This window comes from Lutra lutra, chromosome 11 (assembly GCF_902655055.1).
Source record: "Lutra lutra chromosome 11, mLutLut1.2, whole genome shotgun sequence".
Taxonomy (NCBI): Eukaryota; Metazoa; Chordata; class Mammalia; order Carnivora; family Mustelidae; genus Lutra; species Lutra lutra.
Genome location: NC_062288.1, coordinates 94,171,137 through 94,189,995, shown reverse-complemented (window position 1 = coordinate 94,189,995; position 18,859 = coordinate 94,171,137). Strand labels below are relative to the sequence as shown.

General features: G+C 52.3%; 1 protein-coding gene across 4 annotated transcripts in view; it reads left to right on the top strand.

Moving 5' to 3' along the window:
* KLRG2 (killer cell lectin like receptor G2) overlaps positions 1-18,859 on the top strand; it is a 47,324-nt gene that overhangs the window by 3,718 nt on the left and 24,747 nt on the right. Inside the window, exons 1-5 of one of the 4 annotated variants that reach the window (XM_047695614.1) lie at positions 4,396-4,524; positions 5,825-5,994; positions 6,241-7,037; positions 12,830-12,931; positions 13,533-13,678. In XM_047695614.1, coding sequence (XP_047551570.1) covers positions 5,948-5,994; positions 6,241-7,037; positions 12,830-12,931; positions 13,533-13,678 — 1,092 coding nt within the window. In that variant the 5' untranslated portion in view covers positions 4,396-4,524; positions 5,825-5,947. Of the gene's footprint in view, positions 1-4,395; positions 4,525-5,796; positions 5,995-6,230; positions 7,038-12,829; positions 12,932-13,532; positions 13,679-18,859 lie in introns of those variants that run through there. The other 3 variants (XM_047695617.1, XM_047695615.1, XM_047695618.1) reach the window with 3 other exon arrangements.

The following is an 18,859-nucleotide window of genomic DNA, read 5'->3' as shown; positions in this document are numbered from 1 at the left end:
CGAGTGAGGACAGAGGCCCCCGTGAGTGGAGCACCTCGTCAGGCCTGCTCTTGACCGTGGTGAGGAAACAAAGCCCGTGGGTAGCACTAGCCTGATACCCAGTTAGCCACCTTCCTCTCCTACTGACTCAGACTGAAAAGAGGGATTTTGTGCTTCTTCCTCTTCTCGGGACAGTTGGACTTTTTGTCCTGAAAATGATAGCGTTCCTAGCCCCAAGGGAGAGTTGAGTGTTTTATTTTTGAAAGCCGAGGCTTATAAAATAATCATAACACAGGAGATCTGGGATAGAGGAGGACTCTGGATTGAATCCAAAGAACAGCCCAAGGGTGGAGATACGGGCAGGGACCAGTGTCCCCACAGTGCCAGAGACCGGCTCCCCAAGGGCAGGGAGGGGGGCAGGACGTCCCACTGGGAAGGGGACGAGATGATGTGCGGAAGCGGCCTCAGTGCAGTGTGCTGGGGAGTGACAGCCGGGAGGAGGAGTCCGTGACTGTCACACACAAAGGCTGTATTTGTCCGGGTTCTTCAGAGAAATCAAATCAATAGGAGATATCTTGGAATTTCTCAGCCCTCTCTACTGGGTGGGCCAATTCCTTATATCTATTAAAAGAATGATAGATGCTGTGTTGTAATCTTACAATCTTATAAGGAAGTAGCTCACCCCATGATAGAGGCCAAAAAATCCCCAAGATCCGTGGTCAGCAGGCCAGAGACCCACCCCCAGGCCAAATTGGGGTCCCCCTCACCGGGTGTTCCTGGGCATCTGCTGCTCAGACTCCGCTGACGGGGGGTCTCCCCTCAGCCTGATGGAGTTTCACACACGCTTGTGATATGAGGTGACGGTGGCTGCCTGTCTGAGTCTCGGTGTCCCCGGCCTGCCTTGTCTCCCCCTGGTCTCCTGGTACTTACTCCAGCCTCCATGCAGATTGTTTCAAATGCTGCGCCCGCCGGATGCGCAGAGAGCAGCTAAGGATGGGCCGTCATCCACGGGAGAGCTAGGTCTGCCTCAGACGTTACTAAGTTGGGGTCTTCTACCCCCCACACACACCACACGCGCGCACACACATGCGCACCCACGCACAGACACGCTAGTTACTCGTCATCCAGCACGCGCGCTGCTCTCCACAGGAACGGTTCTCGGGGTGGGGCTCCCGGCAAGAGGGGATCTGTCTTGACTTGCAGAAAGCAAACAGCGGGTGACTCAGGGAGATGTTTGTCTGCTCGTTCTCGAAGTCTCCTCGGATGAGCTTGCACGATCCGGCGGGATGTTCTCTCGATCCCTGTGGGCCGCTGTACCCACAACACCTTTTGTCCCTGCACGGGAGCCGTGGGGGTCTCTCCTCTGCCCAGGCCACTGCAAGTGGAATCAGCCAACTGAATGAGGCAGGGACAGGACTGCCTGTCACTCGCAGCTGTTGGCTGAGGTGTCCGAGAGCGAAGGAGACAAGCCCAGGGGTGCGGAGTGGGTGTGTGGCTGGAGGGACTGGCCTGCTGAGTAAACGGGAGGCACCCTCGACCTCAGCCCAGCACATGACTCGCATGGACCAGATCCAGCTAGAGACTGGGAGTGAAGCCTCCAGGGCACCAAGAGGGACGGACTAGGGGAGCCCGATGCAGGAAACGGGGGAAAAAAGAGGAGTTTGGGAGTCAGGGACGAGTGATGGCATCCTGGCCTTCCCACTCAGGAGGCATGGGCTCCTGGACAAGCTCCTCAAGCTCTCTGACTCTCGTTCTTCACCACTACAGTAGGAATTCTGGTGCCTTCCTCCCAGTGATGACAAAGTGAATAGATGCGACAGCCAAATGCCACGGACGAATTTGAGTGCATCCTGCTTTGAAAAAAATTGGGGACATTGAAGTAGGATCTCTTTGGTATCGTCTAGTATGGACTAACTGTTCATTTGCTGGTTTGAGAATGGTATTATACTTATTTGGGACAACCTGAACTCTTAGGAAACGTCCACCACAATGTTTGAGGATGTGTTTCTTGAGGTCTGCGGCGCACTGAAACAGTGACCAAAAGTGTGTGTGTGTGGCGACGAGGAGCAAATACGGTGCAGTGCTAACTGCTGAAGCCAGGAGGAAAGGGTGCACGTGTTCATGGTTTATTCTTAACATTTCTTCCTAATGTTTAAAATGTGTCGAAGGGGTGCCTGGGTGGCTCAGTGGGTTAAAGCCTGTGCCTTCAGCCCAGGCCATGATCCCAGGATCCTGGGATCGAGCCCCACATTGCCCTGGGCTCTCTGCTCAGCGGGGAGCCTGCTTCCCCCTCAGCCCCACCTGCCTCTCTGCCTACTTGTGATCTCTGTCAAATAAATAAGTAAAATCTTTTTTAAAAATTAAAAAAAATAAAATGCATCGAAAATAGGGGAGAAAAAGAATAGATGAGAAGATATGCCAAGCCCCCTACACAATGCCCATGCCCCAGTCCTTATCTAAGCCACTGAGGGTGATGTCAGCCAAGAACCAGAGACGAACACGCCAGATACTGTTCTGGGGACACAGCAATGATTTCAAGAAGGCCAGAGACAAACATTAAACAACAAAACAAGTACGTGAACTTGGTAACCAAAGCTAGTGCTCACATGCTACGAAGACAGTCCCCAGGTGAAGGACAGGGGACCCGAGGGGGTGGGAGTGCCTCTGAGCCTCTGAGCAGGTGGAATGTGAGCTGAGCATGGACTGTGCCAGGGGGCCAGCTGTGCAGAAACTACCCCTCCTCTCTCCTCTGTGTGGCCAGGAGCCCTGGAAAGGCTCGGGATTCCAGAGGGGACATCAGCCAAAAGCCTGAGGGGCCGCGCGGCGTGGGGGTGTTTGCTTCCTCCCTGGGAGAAACCAGCCATGCTCTGGTTTATGCTTTCGTAACTCTTGGGTCTGTTCAGACAAGTCAGATACCATCACTCTCCCTGGACCAGTGAACTCCATGGCGTGGGGGCAGGAAGGTGGGACAAGGGTGCCTGCTGAGCCACTTTCTGGAATCAGCCCGGGATCTGGGACTGGCCCCAGAGGCAGCCCTTTCCACAGCCCCCGAGACTGGTGAAGACACTGCCCAGTAACACGGGCCACAAGTGGAGCTTCATTCATAAAGAAATGGCATAGAAATGTATTTTCACCCATCAGATTGGTAAAGACATCCGGTACTGGGGGTGCTGTGGGGAACGGCCCCTCACCCATGGTTACTTCAGCTTCTCGTGGAAAATTTGGGGCGTTTTGACACTGTCCATCAAATGTGAAATCGTGACCATGCTTTGGCTCAGCATTTCCATTTTTTTTTTTAAGATTTTATTTATTTGGCAGACAGAGATCACAAGTAGACAGAGAGGCAGGCAGAGAGAGAGAGAGAGAGAGGAGGAAGCAGGCTCCCGGCTAAGCAGAGAGCCCGATGCGGGGCTCGATCCCAGGACCCCGGGACCACGACCTGAGCTGAAGGCAGAGGCTTTAACCCACTGAGCCACCCAGGCGCCCCTCAGCATTTCCATTTTGATGAAGCTATTCTAGAGATGTCATCAGTTGAGTTTTTAAAAACAAGGCACAAGGACGGCACTGAATTATAACTGGCTTTTGCAGAAACGGGACTGCCTGTCCGATTGCTGGCCAGCAGGAAACTGCTTAAATAAATGATGTATGGGTATGGGTATAATATGAGTAAAGTCTTAGAAATAAAATATATGTACCCATAATAACAATATAAATAATATAGGCATAGAAGAAAGTCCAGAAGACTCTATTTTGAAATGTTAACAACAGGGATGTCTGGGGCATGAAATCACTTTCTACAGCATGTGTTCCTGTAATATTTAAATTTTGTTTCAGAAGCACGTATGGCTGTTATAAGCAGAAAAAAAAATAAGGATTTAAAGTGGGAGACAAGGATGGAAGGAAAAATGACAGCAGCTAGTGGTTCATCTCTGGGGGCAGCTGGGAGATAAACCTTGAAACAGCTGGAGAATTCACCTGCCTTAGCGTCTCCCACCACACGAGTTGTCAGTGGCCTTCTGACCACAGAGCCACCGTGGCTCGCCATGGAAGGCACAATGGAGATGGCTACAGAGCCCAGCTCTCACCCAAAGGGAGCCCCGCAGAACCCAAGGCAGCCGGTGGTAGAATTTGGGTTTTCTGCCACTTGCAGTCAGAGTGGTAAATGATATCCTAACTTGAGGTAAAAAAGGGAGGGAGGGGAGAGATCCTGTGGGGTCTCATGAAGTCCACACACATGAGCAAGCAGGCTTCAGGAAGGGCTGAAACCAGGGAAACGCCAGGGACCTGAAGAGGGGTTTGTGGGTCTTCTCTCCAGGGAGCCACCCTGTTGGAGTTGTGACACCTCCCCGCCCTCAGTCTCTCAGATCAAGTGCCAAAATTCCTTTGAGGGACAATCGGATTGGCCCAGCTGTATCAGCCACGGTGGGGGAAGGGGTCCAGAGGCGGAGACACAGAGACCACCTGCATCCGTCCAGAGAGCCGTTGCCGGGGCGGGCAGCCATTTGGCTGAGTGACTTGTTTGCTGTGGCAGCCTGAGGTGACAGGGTAACACCCTGGGCCGCTTAAATGGCAGAAATGTATTATCTCCCAGCTCTGGGGGCAGGAAGTCCAAGGTTAAGGCGCCAGCAGGGTTGGTTCCTTCTGAGGTCTGTGGGAAGAGAATCTGCCCTGGGCCTGTCTGCTATCTTTGGTGGTTTGCCAGCAATCCTTGGCCTTCCCTGGCCGGTAGACACATCACCCTGATCTCTACCTTCATGTTCACACAGTGTTCTCCCTGTGTGTGTGTGTCCAAATATCCCCTTTTTATAAGGACACCAGTCATGTTGGATTATGAACCCGCCTACTCTGGGATGACATCATCACAGTCCCCACCCTAATTCCAAAGAAGGTCGCTTTCTGAGGCTTGGGGGATTAAGACTTGGACATATGAATTCAGGGCAGGGCAGGGTGGAGAGACGAAATTCACCCCACACCCTGTTACGTACGGTCCAGGTCCAGAGAAAGATCTGGGCTGGAGGGACAGCTGCAGGGTTTGTGACCTAATGGGGAGTGAGAAGCCTTTGGGAGCAGATGGCAAACCAGCAGAGTGTACATGAGGAGAGCCACAGATGCGTGGCTTCCGCGAGATAAAGCAAACACTGAAGACATGTGCGGGATTTGACAGTGTGTGGTGTCCTTGGCGGGGCAAATGTCGGCAGACTAGCCAGGGTGAGAAACACTGCGGTGGTGCAAGGAGGCCTTAGGATGTGACGGAGTGGAGAAAGTGCACAAGTAGGTCGGATGTACAAGGAAGAAACGAGTGTCCACTGGAGGAGGAGATGCCAAGGAGGCATTTACCACCTGCTCCTGTTTGCTGATGGTGGGAAAGAACCCGTTGTGTGCCCACGGGCTAGGGACCCTGCTCATTAAGTGTCTGTGAAATCAAAGTGTGACCGCACACAAAGGGGACAGAATCCAGAAAGCAGGTTGGAGGGACTGGCCAGGGCCACATTTTGAGTCCACTGCAGCTTCTGCTCCCCTTTCTTGCTGCCAGTGCTGGCTGCACTTTCGGCCCTGGTTGATGCCTGTGCCAACCCCGGTTCAAATTCAAGATTTGAATTCAGATCACTAGCCAGGTTTGGGAACCCTGCACTGCACCACACTGGCTGACTGGGGCCAGGCTCCTCTCCCTGTGAAAACGTGCGGGGCATGCTTATTCATCCCTCACTTTTTAATGAGTTAGGGTACTAAGTCATCCCTCTTGAGCGGCTGTCCCTGGGACTTCTGCTATAGGGAAGTCTCTTAGGTGTGGTGTCCCTTCCCCCACTACACTGTCAGGACAACCAGCTCTGCTACTTTTCCCCAGGCCACAGAATTTCTTTTGGCCCCGCTGTTTTGTTTTGTTTTGTTTTGTTTTCCTGAGGTTGCAGCATCTCATAGACTTGGCCAACCGCTCTCAGCCCAAACTGTAATCTTCAAAATCAGAGCAATGGCAGAGGGCCATGGAACTGGGGACAAAGAAGAGATAGGAGTCAGGTGGGACTCTGGGTTCTCCCTTCAGCCTCAGCTTCCAGTTCTTTCTCGGTAACCCCGCGGGCCGGCCCTCTGCTCCTTTCTCCCGCAGCCCAGCGGAGCGGGCGTGGCTAACAATCCCAGCCACCGCCAATCCCAGCGGGGTCCTTCGGGTGGGCGGGGCAGAGGGGCGTGGCCTGAAAACTTCCAGGGACCCGGCTGGACCAATCCCCAGCCAGTTGGTGAAGCCGACTCCATACCTGGGCCCAGGTGCGCTCGCTCTGCGTCTCTCGGTCGCTCTGCTCACCGGATGGAGCGGGCCCAAGCAGGGTCCGGAGGAGACCAACCCGGAGCCGAGTTCCCGATGGAGCCCTTGGGGAGCCAGGTCGCGGCACCGGAGCAGCCGCAGGTCCCCGCAGAGGAGCAACAGCTCGAGAGTCCCGAGAGCAGCCCGAGTCTGGCCCGCGCCGCAAAGGAGGCGGCGGGCGCGGGCCAGGACCTCTCCCGCGGGAAGAAGCTGCCCCCGCCTCGCCCGGCGCTCCTGCGGCTCCCGCCCCCCAGCCTGGGCTACGGCGCCTTCCGCCGCCAGGTGTCCGCGGGCTCCGAGCCGCCGTCGCCCGGCCCCGCCTCAGCCGAGCAGTCCCGGGCCGGCGAGGCGCCGGGGGCTGAGCTGGTACCGGGGGAGCCGCCGCAGGGCGCCTGGGCCCCGGTGGAGCTGCAGGTGGACGTGCGCGTGAAGTCCGTGGGCGTGGCGGGCGGCAGCCGCGCGCCCTCGCCGGCGCCGTCCCCGCGCTTCCTCACCGTGCCGGTGCCCGAGTCCCCGGCCTTCTCCCGCCACGCCTTCCCCGTGCACCCGCTGCTGCCGCGGACCCCCGCCCGGCCCGAGCGCGGCCTCGACGCCGAGGGCCGGGCGAGCCCCGCAGACGGGCGCTCGGAGCTCCCGGGCTCCCCCACGTGCCGCGGCCGCTGCCGGGAGCTGGGGCTGGAGAAGGAGGAGGCGGGAGCGCTGCTGCACCGCGCGGAGACGGGCGGCGACGAGAAGCTGCCCCGGGCCATACAGCTCGTAGGTAAGCCCGCGCGGCCGGGAGGGGGCGACGCAGCCTGAGCGTCCCCCACAGCCGCCCAGCGCCGGAGCCACTGCGGCCGCTGCCCGGGCCCCACGTGGCCTGTCCGGCCTGGGATCCGTAACATTCGGGGCTAGGCAATCGTACCGCGTTCGTCTGTGCCGAGAGAATAAAACCTCTATTTCCGCCACCACTCCGCCTCCCCAGCGCGAGAACTTCCACATTTCCCTCTTCGTGCGCGCGGCGTGGCTGAGAAGTAGAGCGGGGAGGGCTTCCAGGAGAGGGAGGGCTTCCAGGATCACCTGACTGCGCTGGCGGCTCGGGCGGGAACCCGGAACCGGGCCTCCCGACCCGGACTCCCCTTCTCTCTCCGCCTCTGTTGAGGAGCATTGAGCCCCGAACACTCCCCCATTCATCAGCTACTGCGGGGGGACTGGGGACCAGACTGCTGGAGGCGGTGTGTGGCGGAGAGGGGCCCGTCTTGGGGGCGGGGTGCCCGTCAGGGGACAAGAAGGAGCCTGGAGAGGCGCCTGGGTGGCTCAGTCGGTTATGCCTCTGACTCTCGATTTCAGCTCAGGTCGTGATCTCAGGGGGGTGAGATGGAGCCCTTCCCCTGCTCTGTGCTGGGCGTGGAGCCTGCTTAGGATTCTTTCTCCCTTTCCCTCTGCCCTCCCTCTCCTCACTCTCTTAAAAAATAATAATAATAATAAAGGAGCATAAACAATCCTGGACCAGGAGCCAAGAGGGAGTGGTTGGTGAGCTTGGGGGCATGGGAAAGCTTCCTGGAATAAGCGTTGAAAAGTGAGTAGGATTCAGGGGTGGCAAAGGTCCCTTCCAACTGGAAGGCTCAGGAGGCAGTGTGCCAAGAGTTTGGCCAGGTTAGAGGAAGGCCAGGCCAGCTAGACAGGCCCCAAAGCCTCAGGGGATCTGCCACATCTTAGTCTCGGGGAGAGTTCAGGGACACAAATCACTCGGGATTTTGCAGTTTGGCGTGAACACATTTTCTAAATGATGGTATATTGTCTGTTGTTGTTGTTGTTGTTGTTGTTGTTGTTGTTGTTGTTTTTCCCTTAAAACGGGGCAGGGCAGAGGGAGAGGAAGAGAGGGAATCCCAAGCAGGCTCTCCAGGCACAGTGTGGAGCCCCACAGGGGGCCCATCTGACAACCTTGAGATCATGATGGGACCCAAAAGCAAGGGTCGGCTGCTTAACCCACTGAGCCACCCAGGCTCCCCAAAGATGTATTTCCTATCGCTGCCCTAACAAATTGCCTCGAACTTAGTGGTTTGAAACAACACATTTATTATCTTACAGTTCTGTAGGTCAGAAGTCTGAAGGGCTAAAGCTGAGCTGTCAGCAGCCTTGTGTTCCTTCCTGGGGGCTCAAGGGGGGATTCTGTTTCCTTGCCTTTTGGAGCTAGAAGAGGCTGCATTCCTTAGTTCAGTCCCCTCAGAATATTCCAAGCCAGCAACCAATGTTGGACTGATTCCTTCTGCTGCCCTCTCTGACTTTCCTCTTCTTCTGCCTCCTTCTTGTTTATACAGACCCTTGTGTTTACATTGGGCCTACCCCGAAAACCCGGGAAAATCTCTTCATCTTAAGGTCAGCTAATAAGCAGCCTTAATTCCAACCAAAACCTGAAGTGCCCTTTGCCATGTAACCTAACTTACAGGTTCCAGGGATTAAGTCATGCGCATCTTTGGGGCAAGGACGGAATGTTATTCTCTCCACCACAATGAGTTTACAGCTTTTTGTCAGAGTAATTAAAGAGTCTAGGACTAAAAAAAAGTACAAGTACAGGTCAGCCTGGGCTGGAGCCAGGGGGGTCTGGGCAGGGAGGACTCTGGAGCTGAGAGTGAGAACAGAGGCTGGGGGAGGAGTTGTCCTTTTTTTTTTTTTTTTTAAGATTTTATTCATTTATTTGACAGAGAGAGAGATCACAGGTCGGCAGAGAGGCAGGCAGAAGAGAGAGGGGGAAGCAGGCTCCCCACCGAGCAGAGAACCCGATGCAGGGCTCCATCCCAGGACCCTGAGATCACGACCTGAGCCAAAGGCAGAGGTGGCTCAACCCACTGAGCCATCCAGGCACCCCAGGAGGTGTCTTTTGGAGAAGGTGGGGTGGCCTCGGAAGTCCAGAGGTAGTTCGAATTTTGGTGGGATGGGCAGGAAGAACGTACTCGGCGCTGGGGGCCTGGAGGAAATGGGACCCGGAAGGGTGATGACCAGCACGGTCAGGCCAAGCTGGAGGAGCAAGGGCGTTTGTAACAGCTTTACCTGAAGCAGTGACACAAAAGGGACACTCATGGGCACGAGCCCTCTGAGTCAGTCCTATTCTGAGCTTTGTATTTGGAAGTTTTCTTTTTTCGTTCTCTTCTTTTCTGTTCTGTTCTTTTTCTTTTTAAGATTTCCTCCTCAAATTGAATAACCTTTAAGCCCCACAAAACCTGGTTCCAGCCCAGGCCACTGGATCTAACTAGGAGGAAGCAGACAGTGCATCAGCTGCGGGTAGGAAATGTGGCAGATTAAGGGAGACTCGCAGTTCAAGAGTGAACAGAGGATGTGACATCAGAGATGTCATTCCAAGATGGGAGAAGGGAAATTGGGTGGAAGCTAGAGAGTGGAGCTGAGGGGAAGGTGCTGGAGAGAAAGCGAGTGTGTGTTATTATTGCCACGTGGGACTGGGTGTGTTTGCAGACACGAGAGGATTTGGTTTAAGGGGGTCCAGAATTGGAAGTGGGGTGAAGACGGGTAGAGAGGGGCTTTAGCTTTATGTGTGTTTTCATTTTTTTGTAAGGAGAATGTTTTGGGGTTACCTGTGTAATTAGGAATTGCTTTGGAGGGGCACCTGGGTGTCTGAGTCAGTTAAGTGTCTGCCTTCAGCTCAGGTCATGATCCCAGGGTCCTGGGATCGAGCCCCACGCAGGGCTCCCTGCCCAGTGGGGAGTCTGCTTCTCCCTCTCTGCCTCTCCCCCACTCGTTCTGACTCGATATCTCTCTAGCTATTTCTCTCTCCAATAAATAAAATCTTTAAAAAAAAAAAAAGGAATTGCCTTGGAAAGGGGGTAGGCAGGACTTCCTCTGTCTGGAAGTTTGGGAGGACTCTGGCTCTGTGGGGGGCCATTCCCAAGGTCAGCCATGCAGCCCTGAGCAGAAGGTGGGTGGGACTGTGTAACCTGCTCTATTTCTTTTAAGCATTCTTTTCTGAAGGGCCTGAGCGTGCAGTCACGGTTGCATTGACGGAGGGGACTGGTAGATTTGTGTTCCTTTTCTTCTCCAGGCTTTTTAGTTCTGCTTTTATTTTAAGACTCTCAATTTGTATGTATCTTTGATTCCAAGCATATTCAAGTCACTTTTTTTTTTTGGTAACGGCTTTATCAAGTTATAATTCATGTAACCGCACAGCCCACTCACTTCAAGCGCGTGGTCCGGTGGTCTTCACGTTCCCAGATGTGCACAATCATCACACATCACACAGGTGGTTTTAGCATGTTTTCAACACTCTAAAAAGAAACGCTGTATCTTTGAGTTGTCAACCCCCCCAGCCTCTCCCAGGCCACCACTGAGCCACTTTCTGTCCCTGTGGGTTTGCCTATTCTGGACATTTCATAGATGGACTCATCTGTGTCCTTCTGGGACAAGCTTCTTTCACTTGGCATAAAGTTCTCTTGTTCAGCCACAGCCCAGCACCCACCAGTGTGCTGCCTTTTATGGCTGAGTGTTCTGCTGTATGGATATGCCACATTTTGTTTATTCATTTATCAGTTGATGAAAATTTGGGTCAAACCCCTTTAAGGAGCAGATTATGTAATTAAAAATAAAAAAGCAAAAAAAAAAAAAATAAATAAAAAAGCAAACTCCAAAAAGGTCACAGATGGAATGTGACTCTTCGTATATATCTGTGTAACACACTTCCCTTTTCAGTCTTTGAAGCAGGTGTTTTTTTCTAATGGAAATAGGAAATCAAGGACTTCAAAAGTGCTTTTAGAGTTGAGTTATGATTGAAAACATGTTTTATGAAAAACCTTGGAAATGTGTCCCAGCTTTCTTTGTGTACATGTTGTGTGTATTCATATGGAGGTACATATGAATATGCATATGGTTTTAAAAATGGAATCAGTCTCTTCAAAATAAAATATCTGCTGGAGAATTAACCTCTGCTGTTCTGGGTTTTGGCAAACATATGATGATTGAGTTCTTGGGACCCTTACACTGGACATGTGGCATTCCCAGCCTTTGGCCCCGAGATGTGGGTGGGTCCTCCGGCCCGTGGCAGCAGGTGTCTGGGAAGTTTATTTTTTAAATTATTGGGATGCCTGGGTGGCTCAGTCAGTTAAGCTGCTGCCTTCAGCTCAGGTCATGATCCCAGGGTCCTGGGATCGAGTCCAGCATCGGGCTCCTTGTCCAGCAGGGAGCCTGCTTCTCTCTCTGCCTCTGCCTGCCTGCCTGCTTGTGCGCTCTCTCTGACAAATAAATAAATAAAATCTTTAAAAATATATAAAATATTTTATTTATTTGAGAGAGAGGGAGCACAAGCCAGGAGGAGTGGCAGAGGGAGAGGGAGAAGCAGGCTCCCCACTGAGCAGGGAGTCCCGACATGGGGCTCGATTCCAAGATCCCCAGATCATGACCCGAGCTGAAGGCAGACACCTAACTGACTGAGCCACCCAGACACCCCTGGGAAGTTTAAATTGAACTCGCATCTAAAGAGAGGCCTCTTTGCATTAATTGATTTCATGCCTCTGTGTCCAGGCAGAGATCAAATTCAGGAGCGCTCAGTTACTTTAGGTGTTTCCGGGTGGAAAGCTGCTTACAACCGCCGATGGCCGTGACTAACCATTTACTGTGTTTTCTTCTCCCCGTTTTCCAATCTGGTCTCCACGGTCACTCCATCACCAGGGCAGCATCTGACAATCGAACAAGTTCTCTCTCTCTCTGAGCCTTTGCTCCCTCCCAGCTCCATCTCCGGAGCTCCTTCCCCCCCAGCAGCCACACTGCCCTTCTCGGGTCCCCCTCGGCCCTGAGCTGCCGGCAGCCTCACATCTGTCTCCTGCTCTCCTGCCTGCAAAGCACGCCCTGCACCATGCTTCACTGGTGGCCTCCAGTGAGCTAGGGAGATAGAAGAGGCAGGTGATTTCATTGGCAAAATGGAAAAAGACCAAAAACACATGGGGGGGCCTGTGGAGGCCAGACCTGAACTCGGGTCTGTCCAAGCTGAAACGGAACCCACATCCCTCTCTTTGAGGGGCAGCTCCCGGTACTGTTAGCTCTGTGAGCGCAGAGGTCTGGCCCTGTTCTTGGTGGGGTCTGTGCCCTGTGTCTTGTGCCCATTCAGTCAGTGCTCAGCGTACGATTGTCAGCCACTCATTTGTTCCCTTTCTTGAACGGACTCTGAAGTCTTCTAGTTATTTAAGAAGCAGAATATCTGGGGCACCTGGGTGGCTCAGTGGGTTAAGCCTCTGCCTTCAGCTCAGGTCATGATCTCAGGGTCCTGGGATCGAATCCCACATCGGGCTCTCTACTCCGCAGGGAGCCTGCTTCCTCCTCTCTCTCTCTCTGCCTCTCTGCCCACTTGTGATCTCTGTCAAATAAATAAAATCTTAAAAAAAAAAAAAAGGAAGCAGAATATCTTCAAGCATTTTTCTCCCAAATAGGAAGTTTTGTCCTAAATTGAGTGGCTTTTTGTGGTGTCTTGGGCCAAGGGGTTGGGGTGCTGGTATGTGAGTCAGTGTGGTTCCAAGTCGGGTGTGGTTTGGGTCGTCTCCTTCTAACCCGTCTCTCCTGGTGTCTGCTCCCCAGGGCTGCCTATGTACATGAAGTCCCTGCGCTGGGCGCTGGCGGTCATGGCCGTGTTCCTGGCCGTGTCCGCAGTCGCCATCGTGGCTCTGGCGTCTAGAGCAGGTGTGGTGCCTCCTCCTGGTCTCTTTCCTCCCCTGTCCACCACCGGGGCGTCTTCTCCTTACGGCAGCTTTGTGAGAATTAGAAAATGACATTCCCACGGGACTTGTTGAGCAAAAAGAGGGACAAAGAGCTCCTACCTCCCGATGAACACAGCCTGTGCTCTAACAAGCAGGGGGTTGGCAGACCCCACCTGGGGGAGGGGTCTGTGCCCTGCACAGACTCCACAGCCTGCCCAGGACCCTGCCCACCCTGCTTGCTCTCCCAGGGCTCACCCGTTCCACACTCTAGATTTGCCCCCTCACTCAAAACAGTGCCTAGATTTTGATTATTTATTTATATATATTTTTAAAGATTTTCATTTATTTATGAGAGAGAGAGAGCGAGAGCCAGAGAGAGAGCACAAGCAGGGGAAGCAGCAGAGGGAGAGGGAGAAGGGAGAGGATGCAGCAGGGAGCCTGATGGGGGCTTGATCCCAGGATCCTGAGATCAGGACCTGAGCCAAAGGCAGCTGCTTAACCGACTGAGCCACCCATGTGCCCTAGATTTTGACTTTTTTCACGTGCGTACATTCAGTTCTTTATAGTGGTTTCTCTGCTTGCAGGGACCAGATGCCAGCCATGTCCCCGTGGCTGGATGTGGTCCGAGGAGAACTGCTACTATCTCTCTGCCGAAGCTCAGGCTTGGGAGGCCAGCCAGGCCTTCTGCTCAGCTCACCAGGCTACCCTCCCACTGCTGAGCCACACCCAGGTGAGACGGAGGCGGTGGGCAGTGGGAGGATGTGGGTATCATCACAGACCACAGACTCCTGGCAAAGATCTAGTGCATCTCTGCATTACAGAGAAAATCACCAAGGCCTGGGGAGATAACGTGACATGCGAGAGGACCAGACCTCAGGGGTCCAAGATCTTCAAATTACTCTTCCTTCTAAGAAGTAGAGGCGGAGCAGGGAAGATGGGGGCAGGGATGGTCCTGTCCATCCTGTGGCCAAGCAGTTAACAGGGAGCATTCCTTCTGCCAGTGCTTCATAAGTAGTTATCAGGCGCCTACGCTGTGTTTGACACTGGGGACTCAAGGACGAGCTAGAACACCCGGCCTCACCTTTACACGGCCAACAGAGCAGTGAGTGCGGCAGGCATTAATCAAGAAACCACAGAAATGTGTGTTTAATCACTATATTGATCTGTCCTGGGGAGGAAAGGTGCACAGTGCTCAAGGTATATGTTGTCTTGGAATCTTGTCTCCGTCCTTGGTATGATTCTGCCACTTTCCTAGGTGGGATCCCTGGTTCCTAGATCTCAAGACTTTTTCTTGGTACATGAAACTTTTCTTTTTTCATAAGCTTCAAGCTTTTTCTTTTTCTTTTTCATAGCCTTTTCTCGGTGGAGCACATACACTGTAAATTCCTGGGAAAAAGTGCGTGCCTGGTAAATTTCTTGAGACCTGTCATGTCTGAAGATGCTTTTATTCTAACCTTATTGACTGATAGCTTGGCTGGGTATAGAATTCTAGGGTTGAAATAGTTTTCCCCCAGCATTGTGCTGGTTTCGCTTCATTATCTTCCAGTGTTCAGTGTTACCATTTAATAAGTCTGATTTCTGATCCTTTGTATGTGACCCCCCCCAACTCCAAATTTCAGGGCTTTCATCTTTCTTCTCCCTCAGTCCTGAAATTGAACAATCCTATCCCTTTGTTGGTATTTTTCTTCATTTTTATTCCTGCTACTTTATTTTTAATTCTGAGAACTCCTTTTGGTTCTTCAAATAGCCTTTTTTATGGTGTCCTATTTGTTTCAAGGATGCAATATCTTCTTTTATCTCATTATAAAGATTTACTTATTTATTTGAGAGAGAGAGAATGCACATGCACACAGAGGGAGAGGGAGAAGCAGACTCTCTGCTGAGCAGGGAGCCCGACGACATGGAACTCAGTCCCAGGACCCTGGGATCATGACCTGAGCTGAAGGCAGGCACTTAACCCACTGAGCCACCCAGGCGCCCCTCTCTTATCTCATTATAGATAGTAGATATAGCTAACTTTGTTTTGGAATTTGTTCTGCTCCCTGTACTATATCTGTTTTGTTTTTTTTTTTTTTTCTGCAAGTACTTTTTATTCTATGTATTGAGTTGTGGGGGATTTTTGCCTTTCATGTTAGAAAATGTCCTGAAATGTCTGATGACCCCTAGCTGTTATAATCCAGAGTGAGGCACTAGAGAACAGGCTGGAAGCTCTGTGTGGGGAGGGGAGAGGAGGGGCTGCACTGGGCTTTAGCAGGGGCAGGCTTTGCAATGGGGACATCACACTGGGCCTCAACTGTTCTTTTTCTTTTTCTTTTTTTTTAAGTGAGTGCTAAGATGTCAGCATTCCAGGAGCAGTGGAGAAAGGGAGCCAAGGTTTCACTTGTAAGAGTGTAGCACTTAATCCCTCTCCTTTTTTAGTCTAACTTCCTCCAACCCTCAGCCAGACCTGGTGCTCTGGGTCCCTGGTCCCCTGTGGTTTCTCTCTCAGTTCTCCTGGTGACCTGCTGTATGGGAGGGGTGAGTGGATTTGTGGGAAGAGGTAGGAGAGGGGCCTTCGCCGCTGCTTTTATAGACTTGTCACCAGACTTTTCCAGGCCCCTTTCCTGTATCTTGGCCTCCAGAAGGGCCTGTCGCCTCTAATATTTGAGCATTTGGGGACTTCTCAATTCAGACTGGCATCTTTCTCAGCTTCCTCTCACTCGACCTTTTCCTTGAAAAAAACGCATCACTTTCTTGGGTGCTACCCAAGTGCTATGGGAATTTCTCATTGCTATCATCTCCCGTTGTCTCTTATTTTCCCCTTCTGTTATCATTTCAGGAAATTCCTTTCTACTCCTATTTTCTTAAAAGTTTTAAACATGGGGGCACCTGGGTGGCCTCAGTGGGTTTAAAGCCTCTGCCTTCGGCTCAGGTCATGATCCCAGGGTCCTGGGATCGAGCCCCACATTGGGCTCTCTGCTCGGCGGGGAGCCTGCTTCCGTCCCTCTCTCTATCTGCCTGCCTCTCTGCCTACTTGTGATCTCTGTCAAATAAACAAATAAAATCTTAAAAAAAAAAAAAGTTTTAAACATGAATGAGTTTAATTTCATTGGATGGTTTTTTGTGTGTCTGTTAGATGATATCTTTTTGTTTACTTCCTGGATTTCTTCTTGTGTGAATTACATTGATTTTTTTTTTTTTTTTTTTTTAATATTCTAGGGCTCTTGTGATAGTTTACTTAGCCAGGATTTTTTCTTCCCCCAGGACTTCTGGATTTGACTTGTTAATATGTTACTTAGGATTTCTCATACATGACATTTGGTTTTCTTGGACTGTTCTGCCCAGTCCTGACCTGAAAGCTATTCTGCACCATACAACAGGGAAGGGGGTCCCTGCCTTTTTCTTTCTCTCTGAGAGAGTTCCTGGAGGTGGATAGAACACTGAGCTGGGGAAATACAGTGAGTTATTTGATCATCAGGAATAATACTCTGTTTCAAAAAACATGGGGAAATGAAAAGGATACAGTGTAGATTGAAAAACACCAAATCTGGGATCTCAGTATGATAAAAAGATATACGCCAAAAAAAAACACAGGAAGGAAATATGTATACTCGTTATTCTAATTGTGGTTATCCCTGGGGGCAAGATTTATGACTGGTCTTTTCTTCTTCTTCCTTAAAGTTTTAATTATTATTTTTTTAACTTTCTAAATGTTCTGCAAATAATATGTGCTGTGTATAATTTGGAGGAAATGCCAGAGGGACAGTAGCCTATGAAGAAGATCAGTTTATAAAGATTTTGCCAGAGGCCTGGGGCGGGCCTGGAGTTCTTACGCTTGTCAAATAAGGACCGGCTGTGTTGAGGAACCTTCCCAGGCCCCTCCCTGTTGGCGTCCACAAAATGAAAGCCAGTGGGAACGGGAGCAGAGGTGGGTCCCTGGACAGTGGTGGCGCTGGGGGAGGGGGTCAAGCCTGGCAGGGACCCACCGAGCCCAGCAGCTTCCTCAGAAAGCCTGCCTCTGCCCTCCAGCTCCTGAGGACATGGGTTCAGTTCAGAATGACCTCAGCCCTCTGGTCCGTGGCGGGTGCACCCTCCAGGGGGCAGATAGGCTTACACCAACCAAACTGCAAGCTTGAGATAAAGAATTCTTTCAAAACTAATCATTCAGGATCAATTATTTGGGACATACGTGTCTGAGTAAGTTCCTTACAAAAAGAGGATTGGGTCCCAGGCAGTTAAATTCTGGAATACGGTGACTGTGGAATTCTGGAATCCTTCCGAGCTCTGGACGAGGGCTAGACGCTCCAGGAGGCACTGGGGCAGGGCGAGGCAGGCAGGGGCAGTGGGCAAAGGCCAGGCTCCAGCACACACCCAGGGACATTGTGGTGGTACCAGTGGTTCGCCCAGCCCTTGGAGAAGCAGGTCTCCTACTCCCGCAGAGCTGGGTTTGCTCCAGATTAGCGAAAAGGGAGAAAGTTGAGGTGCCATCGGTGCCCTTGGTCTCACACAGCTGTGTCTCCTGGGGTGCAGGGAGCTTGAGGTGCGCACATGACTGTCAGCCTCACACACCGACTGCAGGAAGGTGAAAAAAGACCGGAAGAGGGGCGCCTGGGTGGCTCAGTGGGTTAAAGCCTCTGCCTTCGGCTCGGGTCGTGATCCCAGGGTCCTGGGATCGAGCCCCACATCGGGCTCTCTGCTCAGCAGGGAGCCTGCTTCCTCCTCTCTCTCTCTGCCTGCTTCTCTGCTTACTTGTGATCTCTGTCAAATAAATAAATAAAATCTTTAAAAAAAAAAAAAGACCGGAAGAAATACCCATCCTAGGATTAAGCCAATTAACTAATTGATCATTTGCATATGAAAGCAGAAATGTATGCAGGCGGAAAGCGGAGTGGGGCTGGCAGGGTTGGGGGTAGGTGTTGGAGGTGCAGGGAGTTTCCCTCGAGGAAGGTAGTTCCGGGGGCAGATGGCCCTGATGGTCACATAATAGCGTGGACAACCGCAATGCCACCAACCTGGACACTTAAAAATGGTCAAAATGCTTAATTCCATGATATGTATTTTACCACAACTTTAGAAAAAAAGAAATGTTTGAGGGCAGAGCAGATAATTTACCTCCACTTTAAGATGCCAGATGTGGGATTTCAAGTACATCCTGCTCGGGATCCCATTCCCATGGGCCCCGACATTGGTGGCCAAGTTGGAGAAGCGCCCTCGGGAGGCCGTGGAGGCCCCGGGATGCCGGTGGCATCATTACGGGAGCAGTGGTTTGAACTCAAGTGATTCTTGAGTTTCTGGAATTTACATCTCTGGATGATGCTTTTCCCATACCGTCGTTTTTTTTGCTAGCTATGAGAACAAGTGCACGGCGTCAGCACTATGAGGAAGGAAGGGTGGAAAGGAGTGAGTGTTCAGGGACGGGCTGTGCCTCCTGTTCCAAGAGGCCCAGAGGTGGAAGTCAGGGCAAGCCAGGTGGCCTGGGGCCAGAACTGAGGGCAGGGGCTTCTTGGCAACACTGGGGACCTCAGATGAGATTCCCTGTGTTGGGGGCTGCATTTGCACACCCTCCGGCCCAGACCGCAGAGTTCTCCTGTAGTGAGTGTGTACACTATGCCCTTGGCTTTATACAGATCCTCTCAGGCCTCCTTCCCAACGTGCCCCGACTTCGGAGGCCCATATGGAAGCTCAGAAAGGTGTCCTTGCCTAAGGTCCCACAGGACCAGAATTTGAATAGGGGGTGTCCCGGTGCTGGGAGAAGCCCCGTGCCCCAGTGTTCCTTCCCTGTTCCCAGGAGGAGGGTGCTGGCCAGCAGGGGCCCCCTTCTGCTGCAGCCACTGCCCAGAGCTGCTCTGCCCACTGACTCAGCTCCCAGCCACCTCCGGGTTCCCCGTCCTCCCCTGCACAGCACCCTGCCTGGCCCTGCTGGCGGGCCTCG